Source organism: Delphinus delphis, chromosome 1 (assembly GCF_949987515.2).
Source record: "Delphinus delphis chromosome 1, mDelDel1.2, whole genome shotgun sequence".
NCBI lineage: Eukaryota > Metazoa > Chordata > Mammalia > Artiodactyla > Delphinidae > Delphinus > Delphinus delphis.
In genome coordinates, this window is record NC_082683.1 from 128,110,147 (window position 1) to 128,129,540 (window position 19,394).

The following is a 19,394-nucleotide window of genomic DNA, read 5'->3' on the forward strand; positions in this document are numbered from 1 at the left end:
TAGAAATGGTTTGAGCTTATATACCTTTTGGTTGAAGGTCACTTCCACAGTCTCAGCCACCAGGAGAAATAGGGAGTGATCAAGACATTTTTCTTGAGAATTGGAAGGTTCTAAAAAAATATTCTCAGTTTTGCACTGATCTGGAAGTGTTGTTACTTTTTTTTCTGAGAACTGGAAGATTCTCTCCTTAATCCCTTCTATTTTCAGACCATATATTATCTGACAGTGGAATAAAACATTTTTTTAAATGAAGGTTTTATCAAAATCCATGAAAATACTACTAAAGTAAAAAGAGCTTCAGAAGTGGTGGTCTTTGGCCAGTCATCTCACACTGCTCCCAGGTGGTCTGAGCACCAGGTTAACAGGTGCTGGGGTCGAGAGACCACCTGTGTTTTAAAATGTACAATGACACATTCCTTTCCACCAAGCTCTAGCCAAATCACTAATGTGTGTTCTTGCTTCTTCCAGTCAGAATGATGAGTCTTCATCCACCAAAGGCCCAGACTGTACCCAGACGTCCTCGTGATGACATCCCAACAGGTTTGCTTTCTTTTGGAGTACTTGTAGTGGGAGACATACCACCCCCAGAGTAACACCTAAGATAATTTCTAAATTTTCTGAACAAATTCCCATTCTCCATCCCTTCTCTTTCACGTACTGCTTATTGACCTGTTTCGCCAGGTCCACAGCCCTCCCTTCACTCCAGCCCTACCTGTCCCCTCTTCAGGCCTCACTTGCATTTATCCATGGTGTGTTCCTTCCCAGGTCCTCTCCACGCCACAGGGCTCTGCCCCATTCTTTCTAAAGAGCCCCATAATCCACTTGCTGAAGAATGTCTGTAGGGATGGGGCACAAAGTAGATAATTCCCTTCTCAGGCAGTCTTGATAGTACCAGTTAAGCTGGGAAGGGAAATGTGTCCCCACACCCAAGGCATGGCCTCGCCAAGCCCTGAGCCCTCCCTTCCACAGGCTCCCTAGAACACCTGCCTTCCCCTGGCAGCTTCCCAGTGCTATTCTTATGTTCATGTGCTGGTATGGAAAAAAAGGACAGCACAACTCTATCTCCAGCTTCAGCATTGACCTAAGTCTTATCTTTTAGAGAAGCCAACACTGGGCTGGCAAAGAGGAGGTGGGTCATTCTTTGGAGTGATATGATTCAAGGGTTTAATGCAGTATAGGCTGCCACTTTAGTAACTTTGTCCATCTTCTCATTTGCTCCCAGATTAACTGAAGCCACTTTCAGTTTTTCTCTTATTTGATACACACAGTAAGGAAAATCAAGTTCACTTTGTACTGATGGGAAAGTCTAATCTCTATCCTGGGTGGTTGCAGAGAAGCTAGAGCCAGAACTGAACTGAGAGGACATCAAGAAAGGACATTTGAGGGTAGAAGGGATATCTTGAAGGGATGTCAAGAGGGAGGACCAGAGACTCAGGCGACAGCTGAGGTTAGGAGATAACCACTCTAGCGGAGTGAAAGACTGCTATAGTCCCAATCCCTTCTTATGTATCCAAAAATATTGGCCTCACTCGTGACTTTCATTTAGCCAAAGTGGACTGAATTTCCAAGAGCTAAGAGCATCCTCCCAATGAAAGCTGCCCCCATCTGCCTGCAACCACTTCATTCTCCTGAAGCCTAGGGAACACTGGGTGACAGGCACGTGCAGTTGGTTTCAGGGTTCTCCGTACCAGCCATACATTCATTCTGAGTTTCCCTTAAACCTGAATTTTTTTTCAGGTCTGCCTCACAAAGGATAAAACACACATACACGTGTACACACACTCACACACAATTACATGCCCTTCCCTCAGCAGGAATGTTTATTATCTGATTCTACAGGACCGTGTGACAAGATGCCTTTCATCAATTTATTAACCCTGGGAGTGTATTTCAATTACCAGTGTGAGAACTAGACTCAGTGCACATAGATCAGCACATTATGTTCTGGACAGACCTCGTTCTTGCCCATAGAGTTCATTCAAGGGCAGCAGTGTTGGAGGTGAGACTTCAGAGAGAGTGCTTATGGAGCTGAAGCTTGGTAGATCTGCAGTTGATTCCAGTTGCAACCCTTCTGAGCTGAGCTTTGCTCTTGTGTGTGCTCTCTGAGGTCAAAGAAAAATCCTAGGAGCAAAGAGACCTGCATTCACATCCTAGTCTTGCTAGACAGGTTTGGCCATATTGTTGAAACTATCTGGGTCTCTGTGTTCCCACCTTTAAAACCAGAGAAGCATTTTGCCCACCACCACCCGCAAGAGCCAGACGCTCAGTACAAGCAGCCTTCACCTTTGACTGACCCAGAAAACCTGCTGACACTGCCCCAGCCCCACTGGTTTATACAGTTTAGACATGTCCCTGTGCTACGTAGCCTGTGGACATGCTGCAAACACCAAATGGCTGACTCATCCCAGCGACCATCCCTGCCAGTGACTGTCTAACTCATTCTGTTGATCATGACAGTAATCTCTAGTATTTTTCTGGATTCAGCTAAACTTGATATGTCCTCAATAATTATTAGTGAGGACTAAGTAAATGGAAAGAGCCTATCTCTAGTAAGTGATGGGGTTTCTTCTGGATTTGTTTATCTTGACTTTGGCCTTGAGTCCAGAGTTCTATGACACTCACAGGCTCTTGTCCATAAACATTGGTAGAGCTACTAACCACCTGACTTAGGTCTACCACCTGGCCCAGTGCTGAGATATGGCACAGAGGGTTAGGATTAAGGAGATCTGGGTTCTGGTCCTCAGTCCGTCATGACCCTGGACCTGTTTCCTCTTCATTACAGCAATGACACTGAACTGGGTCCTAGGTTTGTGATCTTGTGACATCTCTTAGCTCTCATTCAGCTGGACTAAAGAGCTTCTTCCAGAGAATTCAGGACTCCAGTTCCCTTAGTCATTCAGTGATTTCCAATGGGAAGATGCTATTTTATGCACTGATTTACTCTCCTGCACAATGAGTATTTTCAAAGAGTTGAATATTAACTAACTTCCTGTATATAAACTCATATTCAAAGAAGAGGTCAGGATGGTAAGGATTTTAAGGAGCACTAAAATAAATTATTTCATAAAATGAAGTTTCCTTTTGAAATACAAGACTTTTCCACTACTGTAGCCTTTCATAAGATCACGTTTGTTTGAAGAGCAGAACCATATACGTGTCCCTGAAAAGTCTTCTGAGAATTGAATCCTCTTTTCCCTTTGACCTGTGTTACAACTCCAGACACACTTTATCTTCATTTATAATTTTTTTTTAAATTTCAATCATTCTTTGGCAAAGACTAGTCCTTTGTTTTATTAATTAATTAATTTATTTTTGCTGTGTTGGGTCTTCGTTTCTGTGCGAGGGCTTTCTCCAGTTGCGGCAAGCGAGGGCCACTCTTCATCACGGTGCGCGGACCTCTCACTGTCGCGGCCTCTCTTGTTGCGGAGCACAGGTTCCAGACGCGCAGGCTCAGTAGTTGTGGCTCACGGGCCTAGTTGCTCCGCGGCATGTGGGATCCTCCCAGACCAGGGCTCGAACCCGTGTCCCCTGCATTAGCAGGCAGATTCTCAACCACTGCGCCACCAGGGAAGCCCCCTTCATTTATAATTTAATTGGCAATGTCTCCAAATATTTGAGTTATGTTTCTAAGCACTCCTTTCTGGCCTCTTTGTCAAGATTTGTAAAAGCTCAAGTTGGTGGGGGCTAAGATGGTTCTAGTAAAATGGATTCTCATGTGAACTTTGAAGCTGTTTTATAAGGTTAAAGAAGTCTTTGGTGACATCGGTTATTTTGAGTAGATTTTAAAAATAGACTCTAAGGAGCCCTTGTCCTTCCTTCTTACACTGTCCTCCAGAGGGCGCTCGCTACAGACTGCCCATTCTGGGCCCCAGAACAGCTGTCTCCCGTGGACTGCTGTCAGATGCCTACGACACACTGCAGGACATGCAACTCTCTTCCTTGCCCAGAAAGGAACCAGTGGGCAAGACAATGAGGCAGTGAGTGGTCGGAGCTCATCCGCTTCCAGACTCTCAGAGAGAAAGCATCCTCACCAAGCCAGTTTCTGACACTAGTGCCTTCTCATCACTTCCTCTCAGCATGAAAAAGATGACTCAGGGGCTTCCCTGGTGGCGCAGTGGTTGAGAGTCCACCTGCCGATGCAGGGGTCATGGGTTCATGCCCCGGTCCGGGAGGATCCCACATGCCACGGAGCGGCTGGGACCATGAGCCATGGCCGCTGAGCCTGCGCGTCCGGAGCCTGTGCTCCACAACGGGAGAGGCCACAACAGAGAGACGCCCAAGTACCGCAAAAAAAAAAAAAAAAAAAAAATGATGGCTCAGTTTTGCCTTCCTAACTGTTGCTAGAATTCTAGCTCTTGCCATTGTCTTATCACTCATTTCTCCTAAAAACAAAATGGTTTAATGTCCATGATTATAAAGATATGTTGATTAAAATGGAACATATTGAGTGTCGTTCATTTTACTTTGCTAAAGATTCTTTATAATAGACAAAATCTTTCTGTTTCTAAGACATGAAATTTCTGTGAAAATTATTTCTTCCTTCAGGACAGGGGGCTAGAGATGGCCCCAGGAGGTCCCTCATGAATTCAGCCTAATAAGAATAAAAGAGAGAAATGGAGGTCACCCTTCTGTCCTTATCTCTGTCAGTTAACTCTGATAGATGACAGAGGATACTGGGATGCAGTAACTGGAAAATGACAGGTGATTAGCTGTTGCCACCCTTGAGGACAGGAACAGTGTCTGTTTTGCTTTCCTCATGCCGCCTTCTTTAGTGCCTTGCATATAACAGATGTTCATCTAATCTGTGTTCAGTCGAATCCAAAACAAATGCTTGTATTTGGTAGTTTGGTTACTTTAGTTTGAGGATATATATCTCCAACTCTGTCATAGTCCATGTGTGTGAGGGAGACAAAGGAAGAGTCTAGGCTTGTAACTATTATATTTATGGGCACACATGCTCCATGCCCAGCTTCAGGAGGGCTTGTATAAAACAAAAGGCCAGGACTTCCCTGGTGGCGCAGTGGTTAAGAATCCGCCTGCCAATGCAGGGGACACGGGTTCGAGCCCTGGTCTGGGAAGATCCCACATGCCACGGAGCAGCTAAGCCCATGTGTCACAACTACTGAGCCCGCGTGCCACAACTACTGAAGCCCGCGCGCCCAGAGCCTGTGCTCCGCAGAAAGAGAAGCTACCGCAATGAGAAGCCCGCGCACCACAATGAAGAGTAGCCCCCTTTTGCTGCAGATAGAGAAAGACTGCACATAGCAACAAAGACCCAACGCAGCCAAAAATAAATAAATAAAAATAAATAAAGAAATTTATTAAAAAAACAAAAAGGTCGCTTCCATTGCTTAGGAGGCAGTGGCCTTATGGAATCTCAAGCTCCTGACTAAATGGGCACTGGACCAACATGTGAGAACCAACCTCTGTGCTGACTGTGTTTGAAGAATGGGATTCAGAAATATCTAACAAATGGCCTGGTGACCAAACTGACCTCATTTCTTGTGCGCACGTGGGCACAAACAGGCACACACACAGACTCCCAAACCAGAAAAACTTGCTTGATTGCCCTATATTCCTGGTAGGCCATGGATTCTTGGTTTCAGTTCATTTAGAGTTCAGGAATTCCAAAAATAGCACGCACTGCCTTTCAAGGTGAAAGCTGTATGCGTGAATTATGATCCCATTTCAGATGATTGTCAAAGGACAGACAAATCACAGATAAAGATGTTTCCTTCTCTTTTTTTTTTTTTTTTTTGCAAATTAGCATATCCAGTAAAAGGATTTGGGGCACCTATACCCATACATTAGGGGAGGATACAAGCCCCCAGCACAATTATTTAGAGCTTTTGAGGTAATCTGAATATTATGTACCTAGACAGGTAGAATGCTTCCTAAATCTCTTTAAGAAGTCTTCATCTAGAATACTTGGGTATTTCCAAACTCTCATCAAAAAGAATAACAGTATGGTGTTTGCTAGTGTTCTAGCATGGTGACTGAGAATGATGGTCTATATCAGCAGTCCCCAACCTTTTTGGCACCAGGGACCAGTCTTGTGGAAGGCAATTTTCCCACGGACCGGGGCAGTGAGGCGGTGGGAGGGATGATTCAGGCAGTAATGCGAGCGATGGGGAGCCGCAGATGACGCTTTGCTCGCTAGCCCGCCTCTCACCGCCTGCTGTGCGGCCCGGTGCCTAATAGGACACAGGCCGGTACCAGTCTGCGGCCTGGGGGTTGGGGACTCCTGGTCTATATCATGGTTCTTAAAATTTTTGATCTTAGCAACCTTTTGCACTCCTAAATAGTGGGTTATATCCACTGACAATTATATTATAAATTAAAATGGAGAAATTTAAAAACACAAAAATACACAGTACACCTTCCAGTTTCTATCAGAGTGATAACATCATCACATGTCATGTAGCCTCTGGAAAACTCCACCATACCCTTGGGAGGCAAGAAAAGTAAGAAAGGCAAATAACATCTCAGTGTTATTATGAAAATAATTTTGACCTCACAGAAATCCCAAAAAGGATTTCAGAGACTCCAGGGGTCCCCAGACCATGCTTTGAGAACATCTAGTATACAGCATATACCCTTGCATCTCCAGCCTTCCAGGGAAAGGGATGCCAGGATGCTTAACTCACCTACCTGAGAAATCTGGTCCCTTGGCAGAGATTAGAGAGAAGGCAGCAGCAGTTTTTCAAAATTTGGTGGTATTGACTTTTTAATTAATTAATTAGTTAATTTGGCTGCATTGGGTCTTTGTTGCTGCGCACAGGCTTCTTCTCTAGTTGCGGCGAGCAGGGGCTACTCTTTGTTGCGCTGTGTGGGCTTCTCATTGCGGTGGCTTCTCTTGTCATGGAGCACAGGCTCTAGGTGCGTGGGCTTCAGTAGTTGTGGCTCACGGGCTCTAGAGCGCAGGCTCAGTTGTGGCGCACGGGCTTAGTTGCTCCGTAGCATGCTGGATCTTCCCATACCAGGGCTTGAACCCGTGTCCCCTGCATTGGCAGGCAGATTCTTAACCACTGCGCCACCAGGGAAGCCCTTCAGATTTATTTTTTAACATGGATAATCTTGGGTAGACTTGTTTGATTCAAGGCTAAAGCCAGATTTTGCTGTTTTAAAAATAAATGACGCTTGTTATAATAAAAATCTACAGACATGAGTCAGACTTACTCCTACTTTTTATCTTCTTTCACCCCAACAGGGAACTTAAAAAGCAATCAATCAGCACAATTCTTTTTTTTTTTTTTTTTTTAATTAACTTATTTATTTTTGGCTGTGTTGGGTCTTCGTTTCTGTGCGAGGGCTTTCTCTAGTTGCGGTGAGCGGGGCCACTCTTCATCGCGGTGCGCGGGCCTCTCACTGTCACCGCCTCTCTTGTTGCGGAGCACAGGCTCCAGACGCGCATGCTCAGTAGTTGTGGCTCACGGGCCTAGTTGCTCCACGGCATGTGGGATCTCCCCAGACCAGAGCTCAAACCCTTGTCCCCTGCATTGGCAGGCAGATTCTAAACCACTGCGCCACCAGGGAAGCCCCTCAGCACAATTCTTTTACTGCCAGAAATGGAGAGAAATTCTGTATTTAGGAGAATCCATGCAAAAAATCAAGTATGTAACACAAAGCCATTGTCACCTCCAGTCCCCAGTTTAACCCTGGGAAATCCCACAGGCCTTTACTGCCTCTGCCTTCATCAGGGTCACTCATCTTTTCCCTGGCCCCCAACTGTCAAAGCTCATAGGAGGCCTGTCAAGGGTCTGTTGGCTCCTGGGCCCTGTGGTATTACACATTAGAGCTGCCCATCTACCTGAAAATGTGCAAGAATCATATAACTCCAGGGAGCAGAAGTGTAACAGGGTTGGCAGAATGGCCTTGTCTCCTCCTAAGGAAGCCCTGTCTAGAATGCCTGTGTGGATGTAGCTACTGCGGTTGGGGGAGGTCTGAAGGATGAGGACGGCCCTGCCCAACAGAATACAGAAAATGTCCAGGAAGAAGAGGAAGCACAAACTTGTTTCTGTTAATGAATCTATAAACTACAGTCTTAAGAATCAAGATTAAAGAAATGGATAAAACTTAACTAATCTCTAGAAAAAACTGAGATGATCAATCATGTTTCAACCATGTCCCCCTCAAGCCCATCTTAATTTCTCACCTTAGTAAGTACTGTCCCTATATCATACGTGTAATTCTTGCCTCTCTAGAAAAATGTGTCACTTCATGAGGATGAGAACAATATCTCATGCTCCCACCATATCCCCATGGGAGCTACCCAGACACATATGCAAGAGATACTTAGAAGGAAGAAAATCCATTTCTCAGTTGCTAAGCAATATGAAAAAAATAAGAGGTGAGATCCTTATATTCGGGGATCTGAGGATACAAAGGGTTTAGGTATTAGGACCCTGCCTTTGACTAACTTATCATTGGAGAAACAACACACATATACACAAATGAAGAGCATGTGTACAGGCCAGTATGGGAATAAGCATGAGTTACTCTCTGCTATAAACTGAACCCTGGTGATTGCAGCAATAACGTTCTCATAGCACCAACTGTCCAGCCCTCTGGACAGGAACAAAGGTGCAATTGTGTGACCTCGTCAGGAAGGTTGGTCAGAGGAGAAATAGACATATTCACCCACACACAATGTTATCTCTTGTTCCTTGCAGAGTCTTTGGCAAGAGGTTTAACTGCCTGGCCAGTGGAGTGCAGAATGCTGAAATAAGGCATTGGCAAATGTTTGCAGTTTCGAGGAAAACTTGTTCCGAAACCTCTTGGGATAGGCCTCCCCTGGGTCCTGTGTAACAGTGACCATCCTATGGGATGTCACATGGCCAGAGAGGCAGTGACTTTCAGATCCCTTGCTGAGAATCTGAGAGGAGCAAGGAGGAGGACAGAGAGGAGGACTCTCTCCTTGCTTCCTAGATTCTCACATGGAGAAAACTACATGAAGAGTAAGAGTGCCTAAAAAACAAGAAAGATACTGGGTAACATCAGTTGGCTCTTAGGAGTGGAACTGAATGGCTAGAGGACAGAAATTGACAGAAGGAGATTTTTCATAGTACACCCTTCTTTACTCTTTGAGTTTTAAACCACATGAACGTTTTTCATTGACTCAAAAACAACAAAAAAAAGAGGAAATGAAGAAAAGAAAAGAAAAAAAAACCCTTCAAGAGTTGCCAGGGAGATTTCTAGCTTTGGAATTGGAAATCTGATAAACTATCAACATAATTACTCATCTTCCTGAAAAAACAGACAAAGGAGTCCTTGATACTATATACAAGGTTCAGGCAAGCATCCAGGTCAAAGATAAATTTTATCTCTGGCCCTTGGAAGTTTTGCTACTGAAATGCTAGTTCTGGCAAGTAGTAACAAATGTCTCAAGCTTATGTAGCATTTTAAGCTTTTCAAAGCACTTTCACTTATTTTTCCTCTCTCTTTGCATCAGTTCCCCAGTGTTCTCCTTACATTAAACAGGAGCAGTAATGATCCACGCAAGCTGTCCATTTAACAAACACAGTCCTTTCCTGGGCACTGCTACAAAAATGCTTCATTTTATTGTAACAAGTGCACCTGCTTCTTTTTTATGGCACTGCCTGCATGGGACTAGTCTCTTGCACAAAACCCTTGAAATATTTGGTGGCATGACCATGTTCTCCTTAGTCTTTTTAAAAATAAATGAATAGTTAATTATGTACTTGAAGTATAGTTGATTTACAGCATTTTGTTAGTTTCAGGTGTACAGCAAAGTGATTCAGTTACGTATACACTCTTTTTCCAATTCTTTTCCTTCATAGGTTACTACTGTGCTATACAGTAGGTCCTTGTTGTTTACTTACTTTACATACAGTAGTGTGTATCTGTTAATCCCAGACTCCTAGTTTATCCCTTCCCCCACCTCCCCCTTGGTAACCTTAGGTTTGTTTTCTATGTCTTTGAGTCTATTTCTGTTTTGTAAATAAGTTCATTTGTATCATTCTTTTAGATTCCACATATAAGTGATATATAATATTTGTCTTTGTCTGTCTGACTTACTTCACTTAGTATGATAATCTAGGTCCATCCATGTTGCTGCAAATGGCATTATTTCATTCCTTTTTAATGGGTGAGTAGTATTCCATTGTACATTGTACCACATCTTCTTTATCCATTCATCTGTCAATGGAGATTCATGTTGCTTCCATGACCTGGCTATTGTAAATAGTGCTACAATGAACATTGGGGTGCATGTGTCTTTTCGAATTAGAGTTTTTGTCTTTTCCAGATATATGCCTAGGAGTGGAATTGTTGGGTCATATGGTAGTTCTATTTTTAGGTTTTTTAAGGAAACTCCATACTGTTTTCCATAGTGATACACCAATTTACATTCACATCAACAGCATACAAATGTTTTTCTCCACATCCTCTCTAGCATGTATTATTTGTCGACTTTTTGACCCTTAGTCTTTTTTTAAACTTATGAGCCCCAGGTTCTTTGGCTAGTATGATGTGGCCCAGTCATCCTCTCTGGACCTATCCCAGTGCCACTCAAAACAAGGGACTTAGAGTGGAATCTAAAACTCCAGATGTGACCTGGCCGGATGTGGCTGTGTGACCATCACTCTCCCTTGTTCTGGATCTCCTGCTTCCAGAAATGAGACTAAAAGGGCATTAGTTGTCCTAGCAGCTACATCACTTCATTCTCTCACATTGACTTGCCACCAACTAAAGCCTTTTTGTCCTTTTAGTGAGAATAGCTGTTCTGAATGCTTTCCTCAGGCTGCTAATATTTTAAAAACCTATATACATGACTATATTCTTCCTTATTAAAGTTCCCCTGGCTAGATTCCAGCCATTTTCAAATCTAGATTCCATCAATCATTAGTCCTCCCAAGTTTGACTATCTGGTCCTCTGTCTTCCTCTCAGTCTTTGATACAAGCCTTGTCAGGAGCCAAACCCCATGGCATGACTTTAAAGCCCTCCCTTTAGATCAGTGATTTTCAAGGGCCTTTTCTTAAATCTCTATTCTATTATGAAAACATTAAAATATACAGAGAAGTAGGACTAGTAGCGCAAAGAACACCTATGTATCCTCCACCTATAGGGTCTACAATTGTCAATATTTTGTCACATTTCCTCTATTTACATATTGTTTAGCTCAATCATTTAAAAATAAAGACACATGACATTTTACCACTAATAGTTCATTTTACCACTTGCAGCTCTGCACCCCACCCCTGCAAAACTCTCCTTCTAAGGATAGCACCTTTATCAAAAGTAACAAAAAATGAACAATAATTCCTGCTTGTTTTCTCCACTTCGTCCATATTCAAATTCCCCAATTTGTTGCCAACATGTCTATCATGGCTTTGACAAAACGAAATCAAATCAAGTGACACATTGCAGTTTTGGCTCTTTTAATCTAAAAAAACAATACCTCAACTTCTTTTTTTCAATGAATTGCCTGTCAAAGAGACAAAGATAATTGTGTTTTAGAATGCTAAAGACCTCTTTAAATACTGTCTGTCTTCATGTTGGTAATTTCAAATGCTGCTACCAGGTGTGAACGATTTATTGAAAAATTACTAATTTTTCTTGTCTATTAATCAAATCCCTATGTAACTACCAATAAGAACTTCTGATAAGCATGAGATAACACTCTGACCATATCGGGTTGCTAGAATCACAGGGATAAACTCAGAATTGTGATACTTTATAATTGTGTAACTTTGGTCAAGTTACTTAACCCCTGTGAATCTTGGTCTCCTGTGCTCTATAATGAAGATAAAAGTATCTGTCTCAATAATAAGAGCAGCATGTATACTAAAATTGGAAGGATACAGAGAAGATTAGCATGGCCCCTGCCCAAGAGTGACATGCAAATTTGTGAAGCGTTCCATATTTTTTAAGCTATGTATATTTATTAGATATTGCAAAATATCCCTTTATGAGAGTTTTCTAATTTATATTATCACCAGAAATGTATGCAAGTGCCTGTTTCCCTCAGCTTCGACAACAGTGGTAGTAGTTTTTATTTTTAAATCAATTTTAGAGAAATTATATCTCTGTGTAATTGAAATTTGTATTTCTCAAATTACGAGATCAGACATATTTGCAATATGTTTAAGAGTCATTTTTATATATTTTTTGGTAAATTGTTCAGCTTTTAAACTTATTTTACTATCATGACCCATTAATTTTTTTAATTAATTAATTTATTTTTATTTATTTTTGGCTGCATTGGATCTTTGTTGAGCTATGTGGACTTCTCATTGCGGTGGCTTATCTTGTTGCAGAGTGTGGGCTCTAGGCGCACAGGCTTCGTTGTGGCGCACGGGCTCTAGAGCGCAGGCTCAGTAGTTGTGGTGCATGGGTTTAGTTGCTTCGCGGCATGTGGGATCTTCCCGGACCAGGGATTGAACCCGTGTCCCCTGCATTGCAGGCAGGTTCTTAACCACTGCACCACCAGGGAAGTCCTTGACCCATTAATTTTTAAAGAATAAAATATTTAATTAGCCAAATGGCACAAAAGAAAAAATCCTACAAGGATTGATGCAATAGCACTCATGGTTTCCATTTAGAGTCTCTGACCGCAGGAGCAAACAAATTTTCATTTAACATTTGGAAAGCTGACTTTTTAAACTAACATTTGTCAAACTCATACTGTATGCTCATAAATGATCAGCTGAGCACTTATTGTGTTCCCTACTACATGCTGGACACTGTGAATTCACATTTCCTCTTTACAGCAACCCTACAAAATAGGTAGAGTTATTATCCCCATTATATGAAAGAGGAAATTGAACTCACACATGTTAAATAAGTTCGCCAGGTTCACACCAAGTTGGGAATTGAACTGAGGTCTTTCTGAGCATGTAGTTGGAGCTCTTTCCACTACCCTACTCTGCCTCTTTGATTGTAAACAGTGCCCAGTTCTTATTCAACACAGTATATCTCATATTTCCTTGCAATCAATCACCTCAACCTTGTTAGAGTTAAGTCCAAAGTAGCAATTCCTCTGTGGAATCCTCTACCTTCTGAGGGATAAAAATGGCTCCAAACCAAGCCAGGCCAAGCCTCGTCTTGTGTTTTCTCAGGGTAAGGAATGCCATGTGCTTGCTCCAGGCAGAGGCCTCTGTTCTCTCAGCCTGTTATCGGCGTGTGTCATGTGTTTGGAATGGGAAGCAGGCTCTGGCATGAAACTCGCCCACAAGGATAGACAAGGCTTGGGCGGTGGATGGTAGAGGGTAGGAAGGCTGACTAGACCCAAGAGTGTGGCAAAGTCAGTGAATGAGTCTTAACAGCAGTCAGCCCTGGTGTTCCAGTCCACAGCTGGAGCCCAAAGTGGAGCACAGCAGCAGTGGGGAGGGAGGTGCAGGAGTGTGTATGGAGGGGAAAGGAGACACTTGAAAATGTCACGGGCAGGAGTTCATCATCTTGGAAGTCTGGTTACCTATGGCAAAGCCCCATCGTGGAACAAGTTTCAAAGGGCTGCCCATAGAAGGGAGTCTGGCCAGAGCAAAACTAGAAAGCCCAGGGATTCCCAGGAGGAACATATCATGATCTATGGGGGAGGAGTGTAGTTAGAAAGTGCATGCAATATTTCAATATTTTGCATGTACACATATTTAAAATAAAATATTCTTATTGTGTTAAAATAGAACATAATGAAAGTAAATTTGAACAAAGTCTTTTTAGCTGGTGAGGGTGTTCAGAAACTTAGACTCTAGCCAAAAACTATTAGTTATCTTTCGCATATTAGTGACTTTCGAGGAGGTTGTGAAATTTTTGTGTTAAAAGAGAGGGCATCAGTTTCAATATTGAGAAACCTTTGGAAAGTAGAAGAGAAATAAGGAGTCCAGTTCTGGGGGCAGGCTTTGTTGCCCCCAAGGGCAATGAGTTAGCCTAGGGCTTCCCTCCATTTGCTTTATTTATTTAATTAATTTATTTATTTTATTCTATCTACTGTTTGGTGCAGGGATAATTTCGTCTCATACCCATTCCAAAGTGGAACTAAAGGAATATGTGTGTATGGCCAAATAATCTTACTAATAATCAGACCTGATCTTTAAAATCTTGTTATTGTAACTAAACCTCTTGGTCTAGGATCCAGGGGGAATTGACAATGCTGTTCTTTGATGCCCTTTGTGAAGTTCATGGAAGGGAGTTATTATGTTAATATGCATATTAAAATTTATTCTCTAACTTGGCTGAGAACCAAACAAAAGAAAATAAGCTTCCTTCTATTTCAGCAGAAACATTTGAGTTATAAGAAATGTAAAAATCATTTTTCTCACTAGGAAAGGAAAGACAATTTTCTCCACTCAATGGACTATTAAATTTTAGAATCTCATTCCCTGAAGAGGTTTAAGAATCTGGTAGGGCTTCCCTGGTGGCACAGTGGTTGAGAGTCCGCCTGCTGATGCAGGGGACATGGGTTCGTGCCCTGGTCCGGGAGGATCCCACATGCCGCGGAGTGGCTGGGCCCGTGAGCCATGGCCGCTGAGCCTGCGCGTCCGGAGCCTGCGCTCTGCAGCGGGAAAGGCCACAGCAGTGAGAGCCTCGTGTACCGCAAAAAAAAAAAAAAAAATAGAAGCTGGTAGATGGGCTAGATCAGTGCAGTCCATGAGTTCAGTGGGGACCAGATGATCTTTGATAACAGGGAACAGTTGGGGTCACTCTTTCAGTCTTTGGGTTCCACACTGAAATGAAAATTCACCAGCACTATTTCTAGATTATTTAAAACTAACAATACATAAATTATTATAATATATAAATATAAAAACTCCTATAAAGGTAAATGTGCAACATTTTGAGCATTTTATATTATACCAAGACTTTATTGCTTAGAAGACTTTAAATAAGGTAAAATGAGATTTTTTTTCCTTAAATTGAAAGAAAAAGGAAAAAGTGAGAAAGGAGTGAGGAAATGGAGATAGAAAAGACCCAGAAATCCCACTACTGGGCATATACCCTGAGAAAACCATAATTCAAAAAGAGTCATGTACCACAATGTTCATTGCAGCTCTATTTACAATAGCCAGGACATGGAAGCAACCTAAGTGTCCATCATCAGATGAATGGATAAAGAAGATGTGGCACATATATACAATGGAATATTACTCAGCCATAAAAATGAACAAAATTGAGCTGTTTTGTAGTGAGGTGGATGGACCTAGAGTCTGTCATACAGAGTGAAGTAAGTCAGAAAGAGAAAAACAAATACAGTATGCTAATACATATATATGGAATCTTAAAAAAGAAAAAATGGTTCTGAAGAACCTAGGGGCAGGACAGGAATAAAGATGCAGACGTAGAGAATAGACTTGAGGACACGGAGAGGGGGAAGGGTAAGCTGGGACAAAGTGAGAGAGTGCCGTGGACATATATACACTACCAAATGTAAAATAGATAGCTAGTGGGAGGCAGCTGCATAACACAGGGAGATCAGCTCGGTGCTTTGTGTCCACTTACAGGGGTGGGATAGGGAGGGTGGGAGGGAGACACAAGAGAGAGGGGATATAGGGATATATGTATACATATAGCTGATTCACTTTGTTATACAGCAGAAACTAACACAACAATGTAAAGCAATTATACTTCAATAAAGATGTTAAAAAAAAGAAGAAGTGAGGGGTTCTCTGCTTATATAGCTGCACAAAGGACAGGAGTAATTTTTCCATTGACTTAAAACATTTCTTTTTGATTTTGTTCATTCTAGCAGTCATTACTGATTATGAAGATAACCCAAATGAATTAATCTGTAACCAGTTCATAGATATGGTCATTTAAAAATTTTTAAATCCAATTTATTTAAGATGAAATAAAATTCACTTATTTCTTCTACTCCCCATCACCCCTTGCCTCTTGTAACCATCAATCTGTTCTCTGTATCTATGAGTTTGAGCTTTGTTTTGTTTTTTCAGATTCCACATAAAAAAATGAGATCATATGGTATTTGTCTTTGTCTGATTTATTTCACGTAGCATAATTGCCTTGTGGTCCATCCATGTTGTTGGCAAGATTTCATTCTTTTTATGGCCAAATAATATTCGTGTGTGTGCGTATGTAATTTCTTTATCCATTCATCCATTGGTGGACACTTAGGTTGTTTCCATATCTTGGCTATTGTAAATAATGCTGCAGTGAACATGGCTGTGCAGATATATTTTCAAGTTGGTGTTTTTATTTTCTTCAGATCAATATCCAGAAGTAGGATTACTGGATCTTATGATAGTTCTATTTTCAGTTTTTTGAGGAGACTCCATACTGCTTTTCATAGTGTTTGCACCAATTTACATTTCTACTAAGAGTGCACAAGAGTTTCCTTTTCTTCATATCTTTGCCAACACTTGTTATTTCTTGTTTTTTTGACAGTAGCCATCTGACAGGTGTGAGGTTTATCTCATTGTGGTTTTGATTTGCATTTCCCTGGTGATTAATGATGTTGAACATCTTTTCATCTACCTGTTAGCCATCTGTATGTCTTTTTAGGAAAAATGTCTTCTCAGACAAAGATTTTTAATGGGATTGTTGGTTTTTTTTTTTTTTCGGGGTGTATGAGTTTTTTTTTTTTTTTAACATATTTTGGATATTAGCTCCTTATTGAATATATGATTTGCAATTATTTCTCCTATTCAGTAGGTTGCCTTTCCATTTTGATGATGGTTTCCTTTGCTGTGCAGAAGCTTTTTAGTTTGATGTAATCCCACTTGTTTAATTTGCTTTTATTACTTTTGCTTTTGGTATCAGTTTCAAAAAATCATCACCAAGCCAGGTGTCAAGGAGCTCACTGCCTATGTTTTCTTCTAGGAGCTTTATGGTTTCAGGCCTTACATTCAAGTCTTAGTTAATGTTTGGTATGGTGTAAGATAGTGGTCCAAGTGTCATTCTTTTGCATGTGGCTGCCCAGTTTTCTCAATACCATTTCTTTTTTTTTTTTTTTTTTAATTTATTTTATTTATTTATTTTTGGCTGTGTTGGGTCTTTGTTGCTGCACGTGGGCTTTCTGTAGTTGCGGTGAGCGGAGGCTACTCTTCCATTGCAGTGCGTGGGCTTCTCATTGTGGGGGCTTTTCTTGTCGCGGAGCATGAGCTCTAGGCACGCAGGCTTCAGTAGTTGTGGCTCATGGGCTTTAGAGCACAGGCTCAGTAGTTGTGGCGCACGGGCTTAGTTGCTCTGGGCATGTGAGATCTTCCCGGACCAGGGATTGAACCCATGTCCCCTGCATAGGCAGGCGGATTCTCAACCACTGCGCCACCAGGGAAGCCCCTCAATACCATTTCTTGAAGAGGCTGTCCTTTTCCCATTGTATAGTCTTGGCTCCTTTGTTGTAAATTAATTGATCATGTATGCGTGGGTTTTTTTCTGGGATCTCTGTTCTGTTCCATTGACCTGTGTCATTTACTTTAATTTAATTCAATGAACATTCTGTGAAAACCTACTGAGCAATAGGCATTGTGTTGGGTGCTGTAGATCCAACAGTGAATATCATTGTTTTCTGCTCCTGAGAAGTTTGTGATCTAATTGGGCAGCAGAGGTAGGTTGACAGATAATCACAATGAAACGTTAGAAGTGCTGTGATAGAGGTATGCACAGGGTAGTAGGAGGGGTGGGGAAGTGAAGAGAGGGTTTCCTAGGAGAATTGTCCATAAGCTGATTTTAAAGAGCACTCGATATTGGATCTAGTGCAAAAGGGCAGCCTCTAAGGGGGTGAGGAACTATAGTGGTTATACGCTTGGACTCTACTCACGCTGGCTGAGTTTCCTCATCTGTAACACCAAGATAGTAATATACCTTATAGGGTTGCCATACAATTAAAGGAAGTAATTATGTACAGCACCTTAGCACCTAGCTCTCAGTATATATAAATTATTAATTCACTTTAAATGCAGTATTACCTGATGGATCTGAAATTGTGTTTGGAGGGCTCTTACTTTAGGGTTAATTCTGTGCTTAGAAGTCTTTTTTTTTTTCTTGTAGAATATTACACAAGAGTCAACAGTGGTGATGTATTAAGGAGTTGATAAATTAATTAGAAATGTGGCAGTGTGGAGGTTTTTTTTGGCTGCTTTGGGTTTTTTTTGGCTGCTTTGGGTCTGCTGCTAGAGAAAGCACGTGGGCTTTCTCTAGTTGTGGTAAGTGGAGGCTACTCTTCGTTGTGGTGCACGGGCTTCTCATTGCGGTGGCTTCTCCTCTTGTGGAGCACGGTCTAGGTGCATGGGCTTCAGTAGTTGTGGCACACAGGCTCAGTAATTGTGGCGCATGGGCTTAGTTGCTCCATGGCATGTGGGATCTTCCCAGACCAGGGATTGAACTCGTGTCCCCTGCATTGGTAGGCAGATTCCTAACTACTGCACCACCAGGGAAGTTCCACAGTGGTGGTTTTAAAAGGAGTTAATAATGTTTAACAAGAAGGTACCTCAGCCCAATCCAACATTTGCTCTCATTCATACTCATACTTGAGTTCCTATTGTGTACTGTATGGAAGGCTTACAAAAAAGATTCCAACATAATACTTTTCTGTAGAAACTCACAGTCCAATGAGAAAGACAACGTGGAAACAAAGCATTACAACACCATATGATAAGTGTGATCATAAAGTCGTGTGCAAAATACCGGTTATGACATTATTTGGATTATTTGGCTGTGTAATACTTAACTGAATAAGCTGGAGAAAAGCATGATCAGAACTGGGTCTGAGAAAGAACAAACAATGGCAGCTGAGTGGAAGGAGGAAACACCAGTTGGAAAGAGATCAGTTAGAGGCTTTTGCAATAATCTGGCAAGGTTGGTAAATCTTGGTAGTTTCTAGCTGAATATATGGTCTGGCCCTAGGAAGAGAGATCTGGACTGGAGGGTCATGTCTAGGAGTCATCAGTCTAAAGGTGGTATTTGAAGCTACGGGTACCAATGAAATGTAAACCTTGGAGCCACTCTCCTAGCTATGCTTGGGCCTTTGACATCTATCTAAAGTACAAGGTCTCACTAGTATCATATCTCTCCCCCAGGCATTCAGTCTCCCAGTGTTCCCACAGTCAATAGTTATAATAATGGCACTGTATCAGTCAAGTCAGATTCTTATTCTTTTCTGACTGACTGTAGAAAATGAAGTAGTATTTTCATTTGCTGCCACATCCCTTTTCAGTGGCTTTCTCCCCTGCTGTGGCACCCTCATTCCACATACCATCTCACATTCCATTTCCAAAGTGCTAGACTTTCTAATTAATCACTGTATGTTACCCTATCTAAGATGCCATCCATGAAAAGATGCACCATTATTTTATATACCAATAAAGAAGGGACTTCCCTGGTGGTCCAGTGGTACAGAATCTGCCTTCCAATGCAGGGGATGCGGGTTCCATCCCTGGTCGGGGAACTAAGATCCCCCATGCCGTGGGGCAACTAAGCC

At 41.9% G+C, this 19,394-nt stretch overlaps 1 protein-coding gene and 1 non-coding gene across 2 annotated transcripts in view; both read left to right on the forward strand.

Moving 5' to 3' along the window:
* Nucleotides 1-9,224, forward strand: part of C1H1orf105 (chromosome 1 C1orf105 homolog) — a 25,681-nt gene extending 16,457 nt beyond the window's left edge. Inside the window, exons 6-7 of the mRNA XM_060015734.1 lie at nt 473-540; nt 3,836-9,224. Of these exons, the coding sequence (XP_059871717.1) occupies nt 473-540; nt 3,836-3,981 (214 nt within the window). The 3' untranslated portion in view covers nt 3,982-9,224. The remainder of the gene's footprint in view (nt 1-472; nt 541-3,835) is intronic.
* Nucleotides 9,225-11,785: 2,561 nt separating this feature from the next.
* LOC132416125 (U6 spliceosomal RNA) lies at nt 11,786-11,889 on the forward strand. Its single transcript, XR_009517471.1, has one exon. It is a non-coding gene; the product is annotated as a U6 spliceosomal RNA (small nuclear RNA).
* Nucleotides 11,890-19,394: the final 7,505 nt, after the last annotated feature.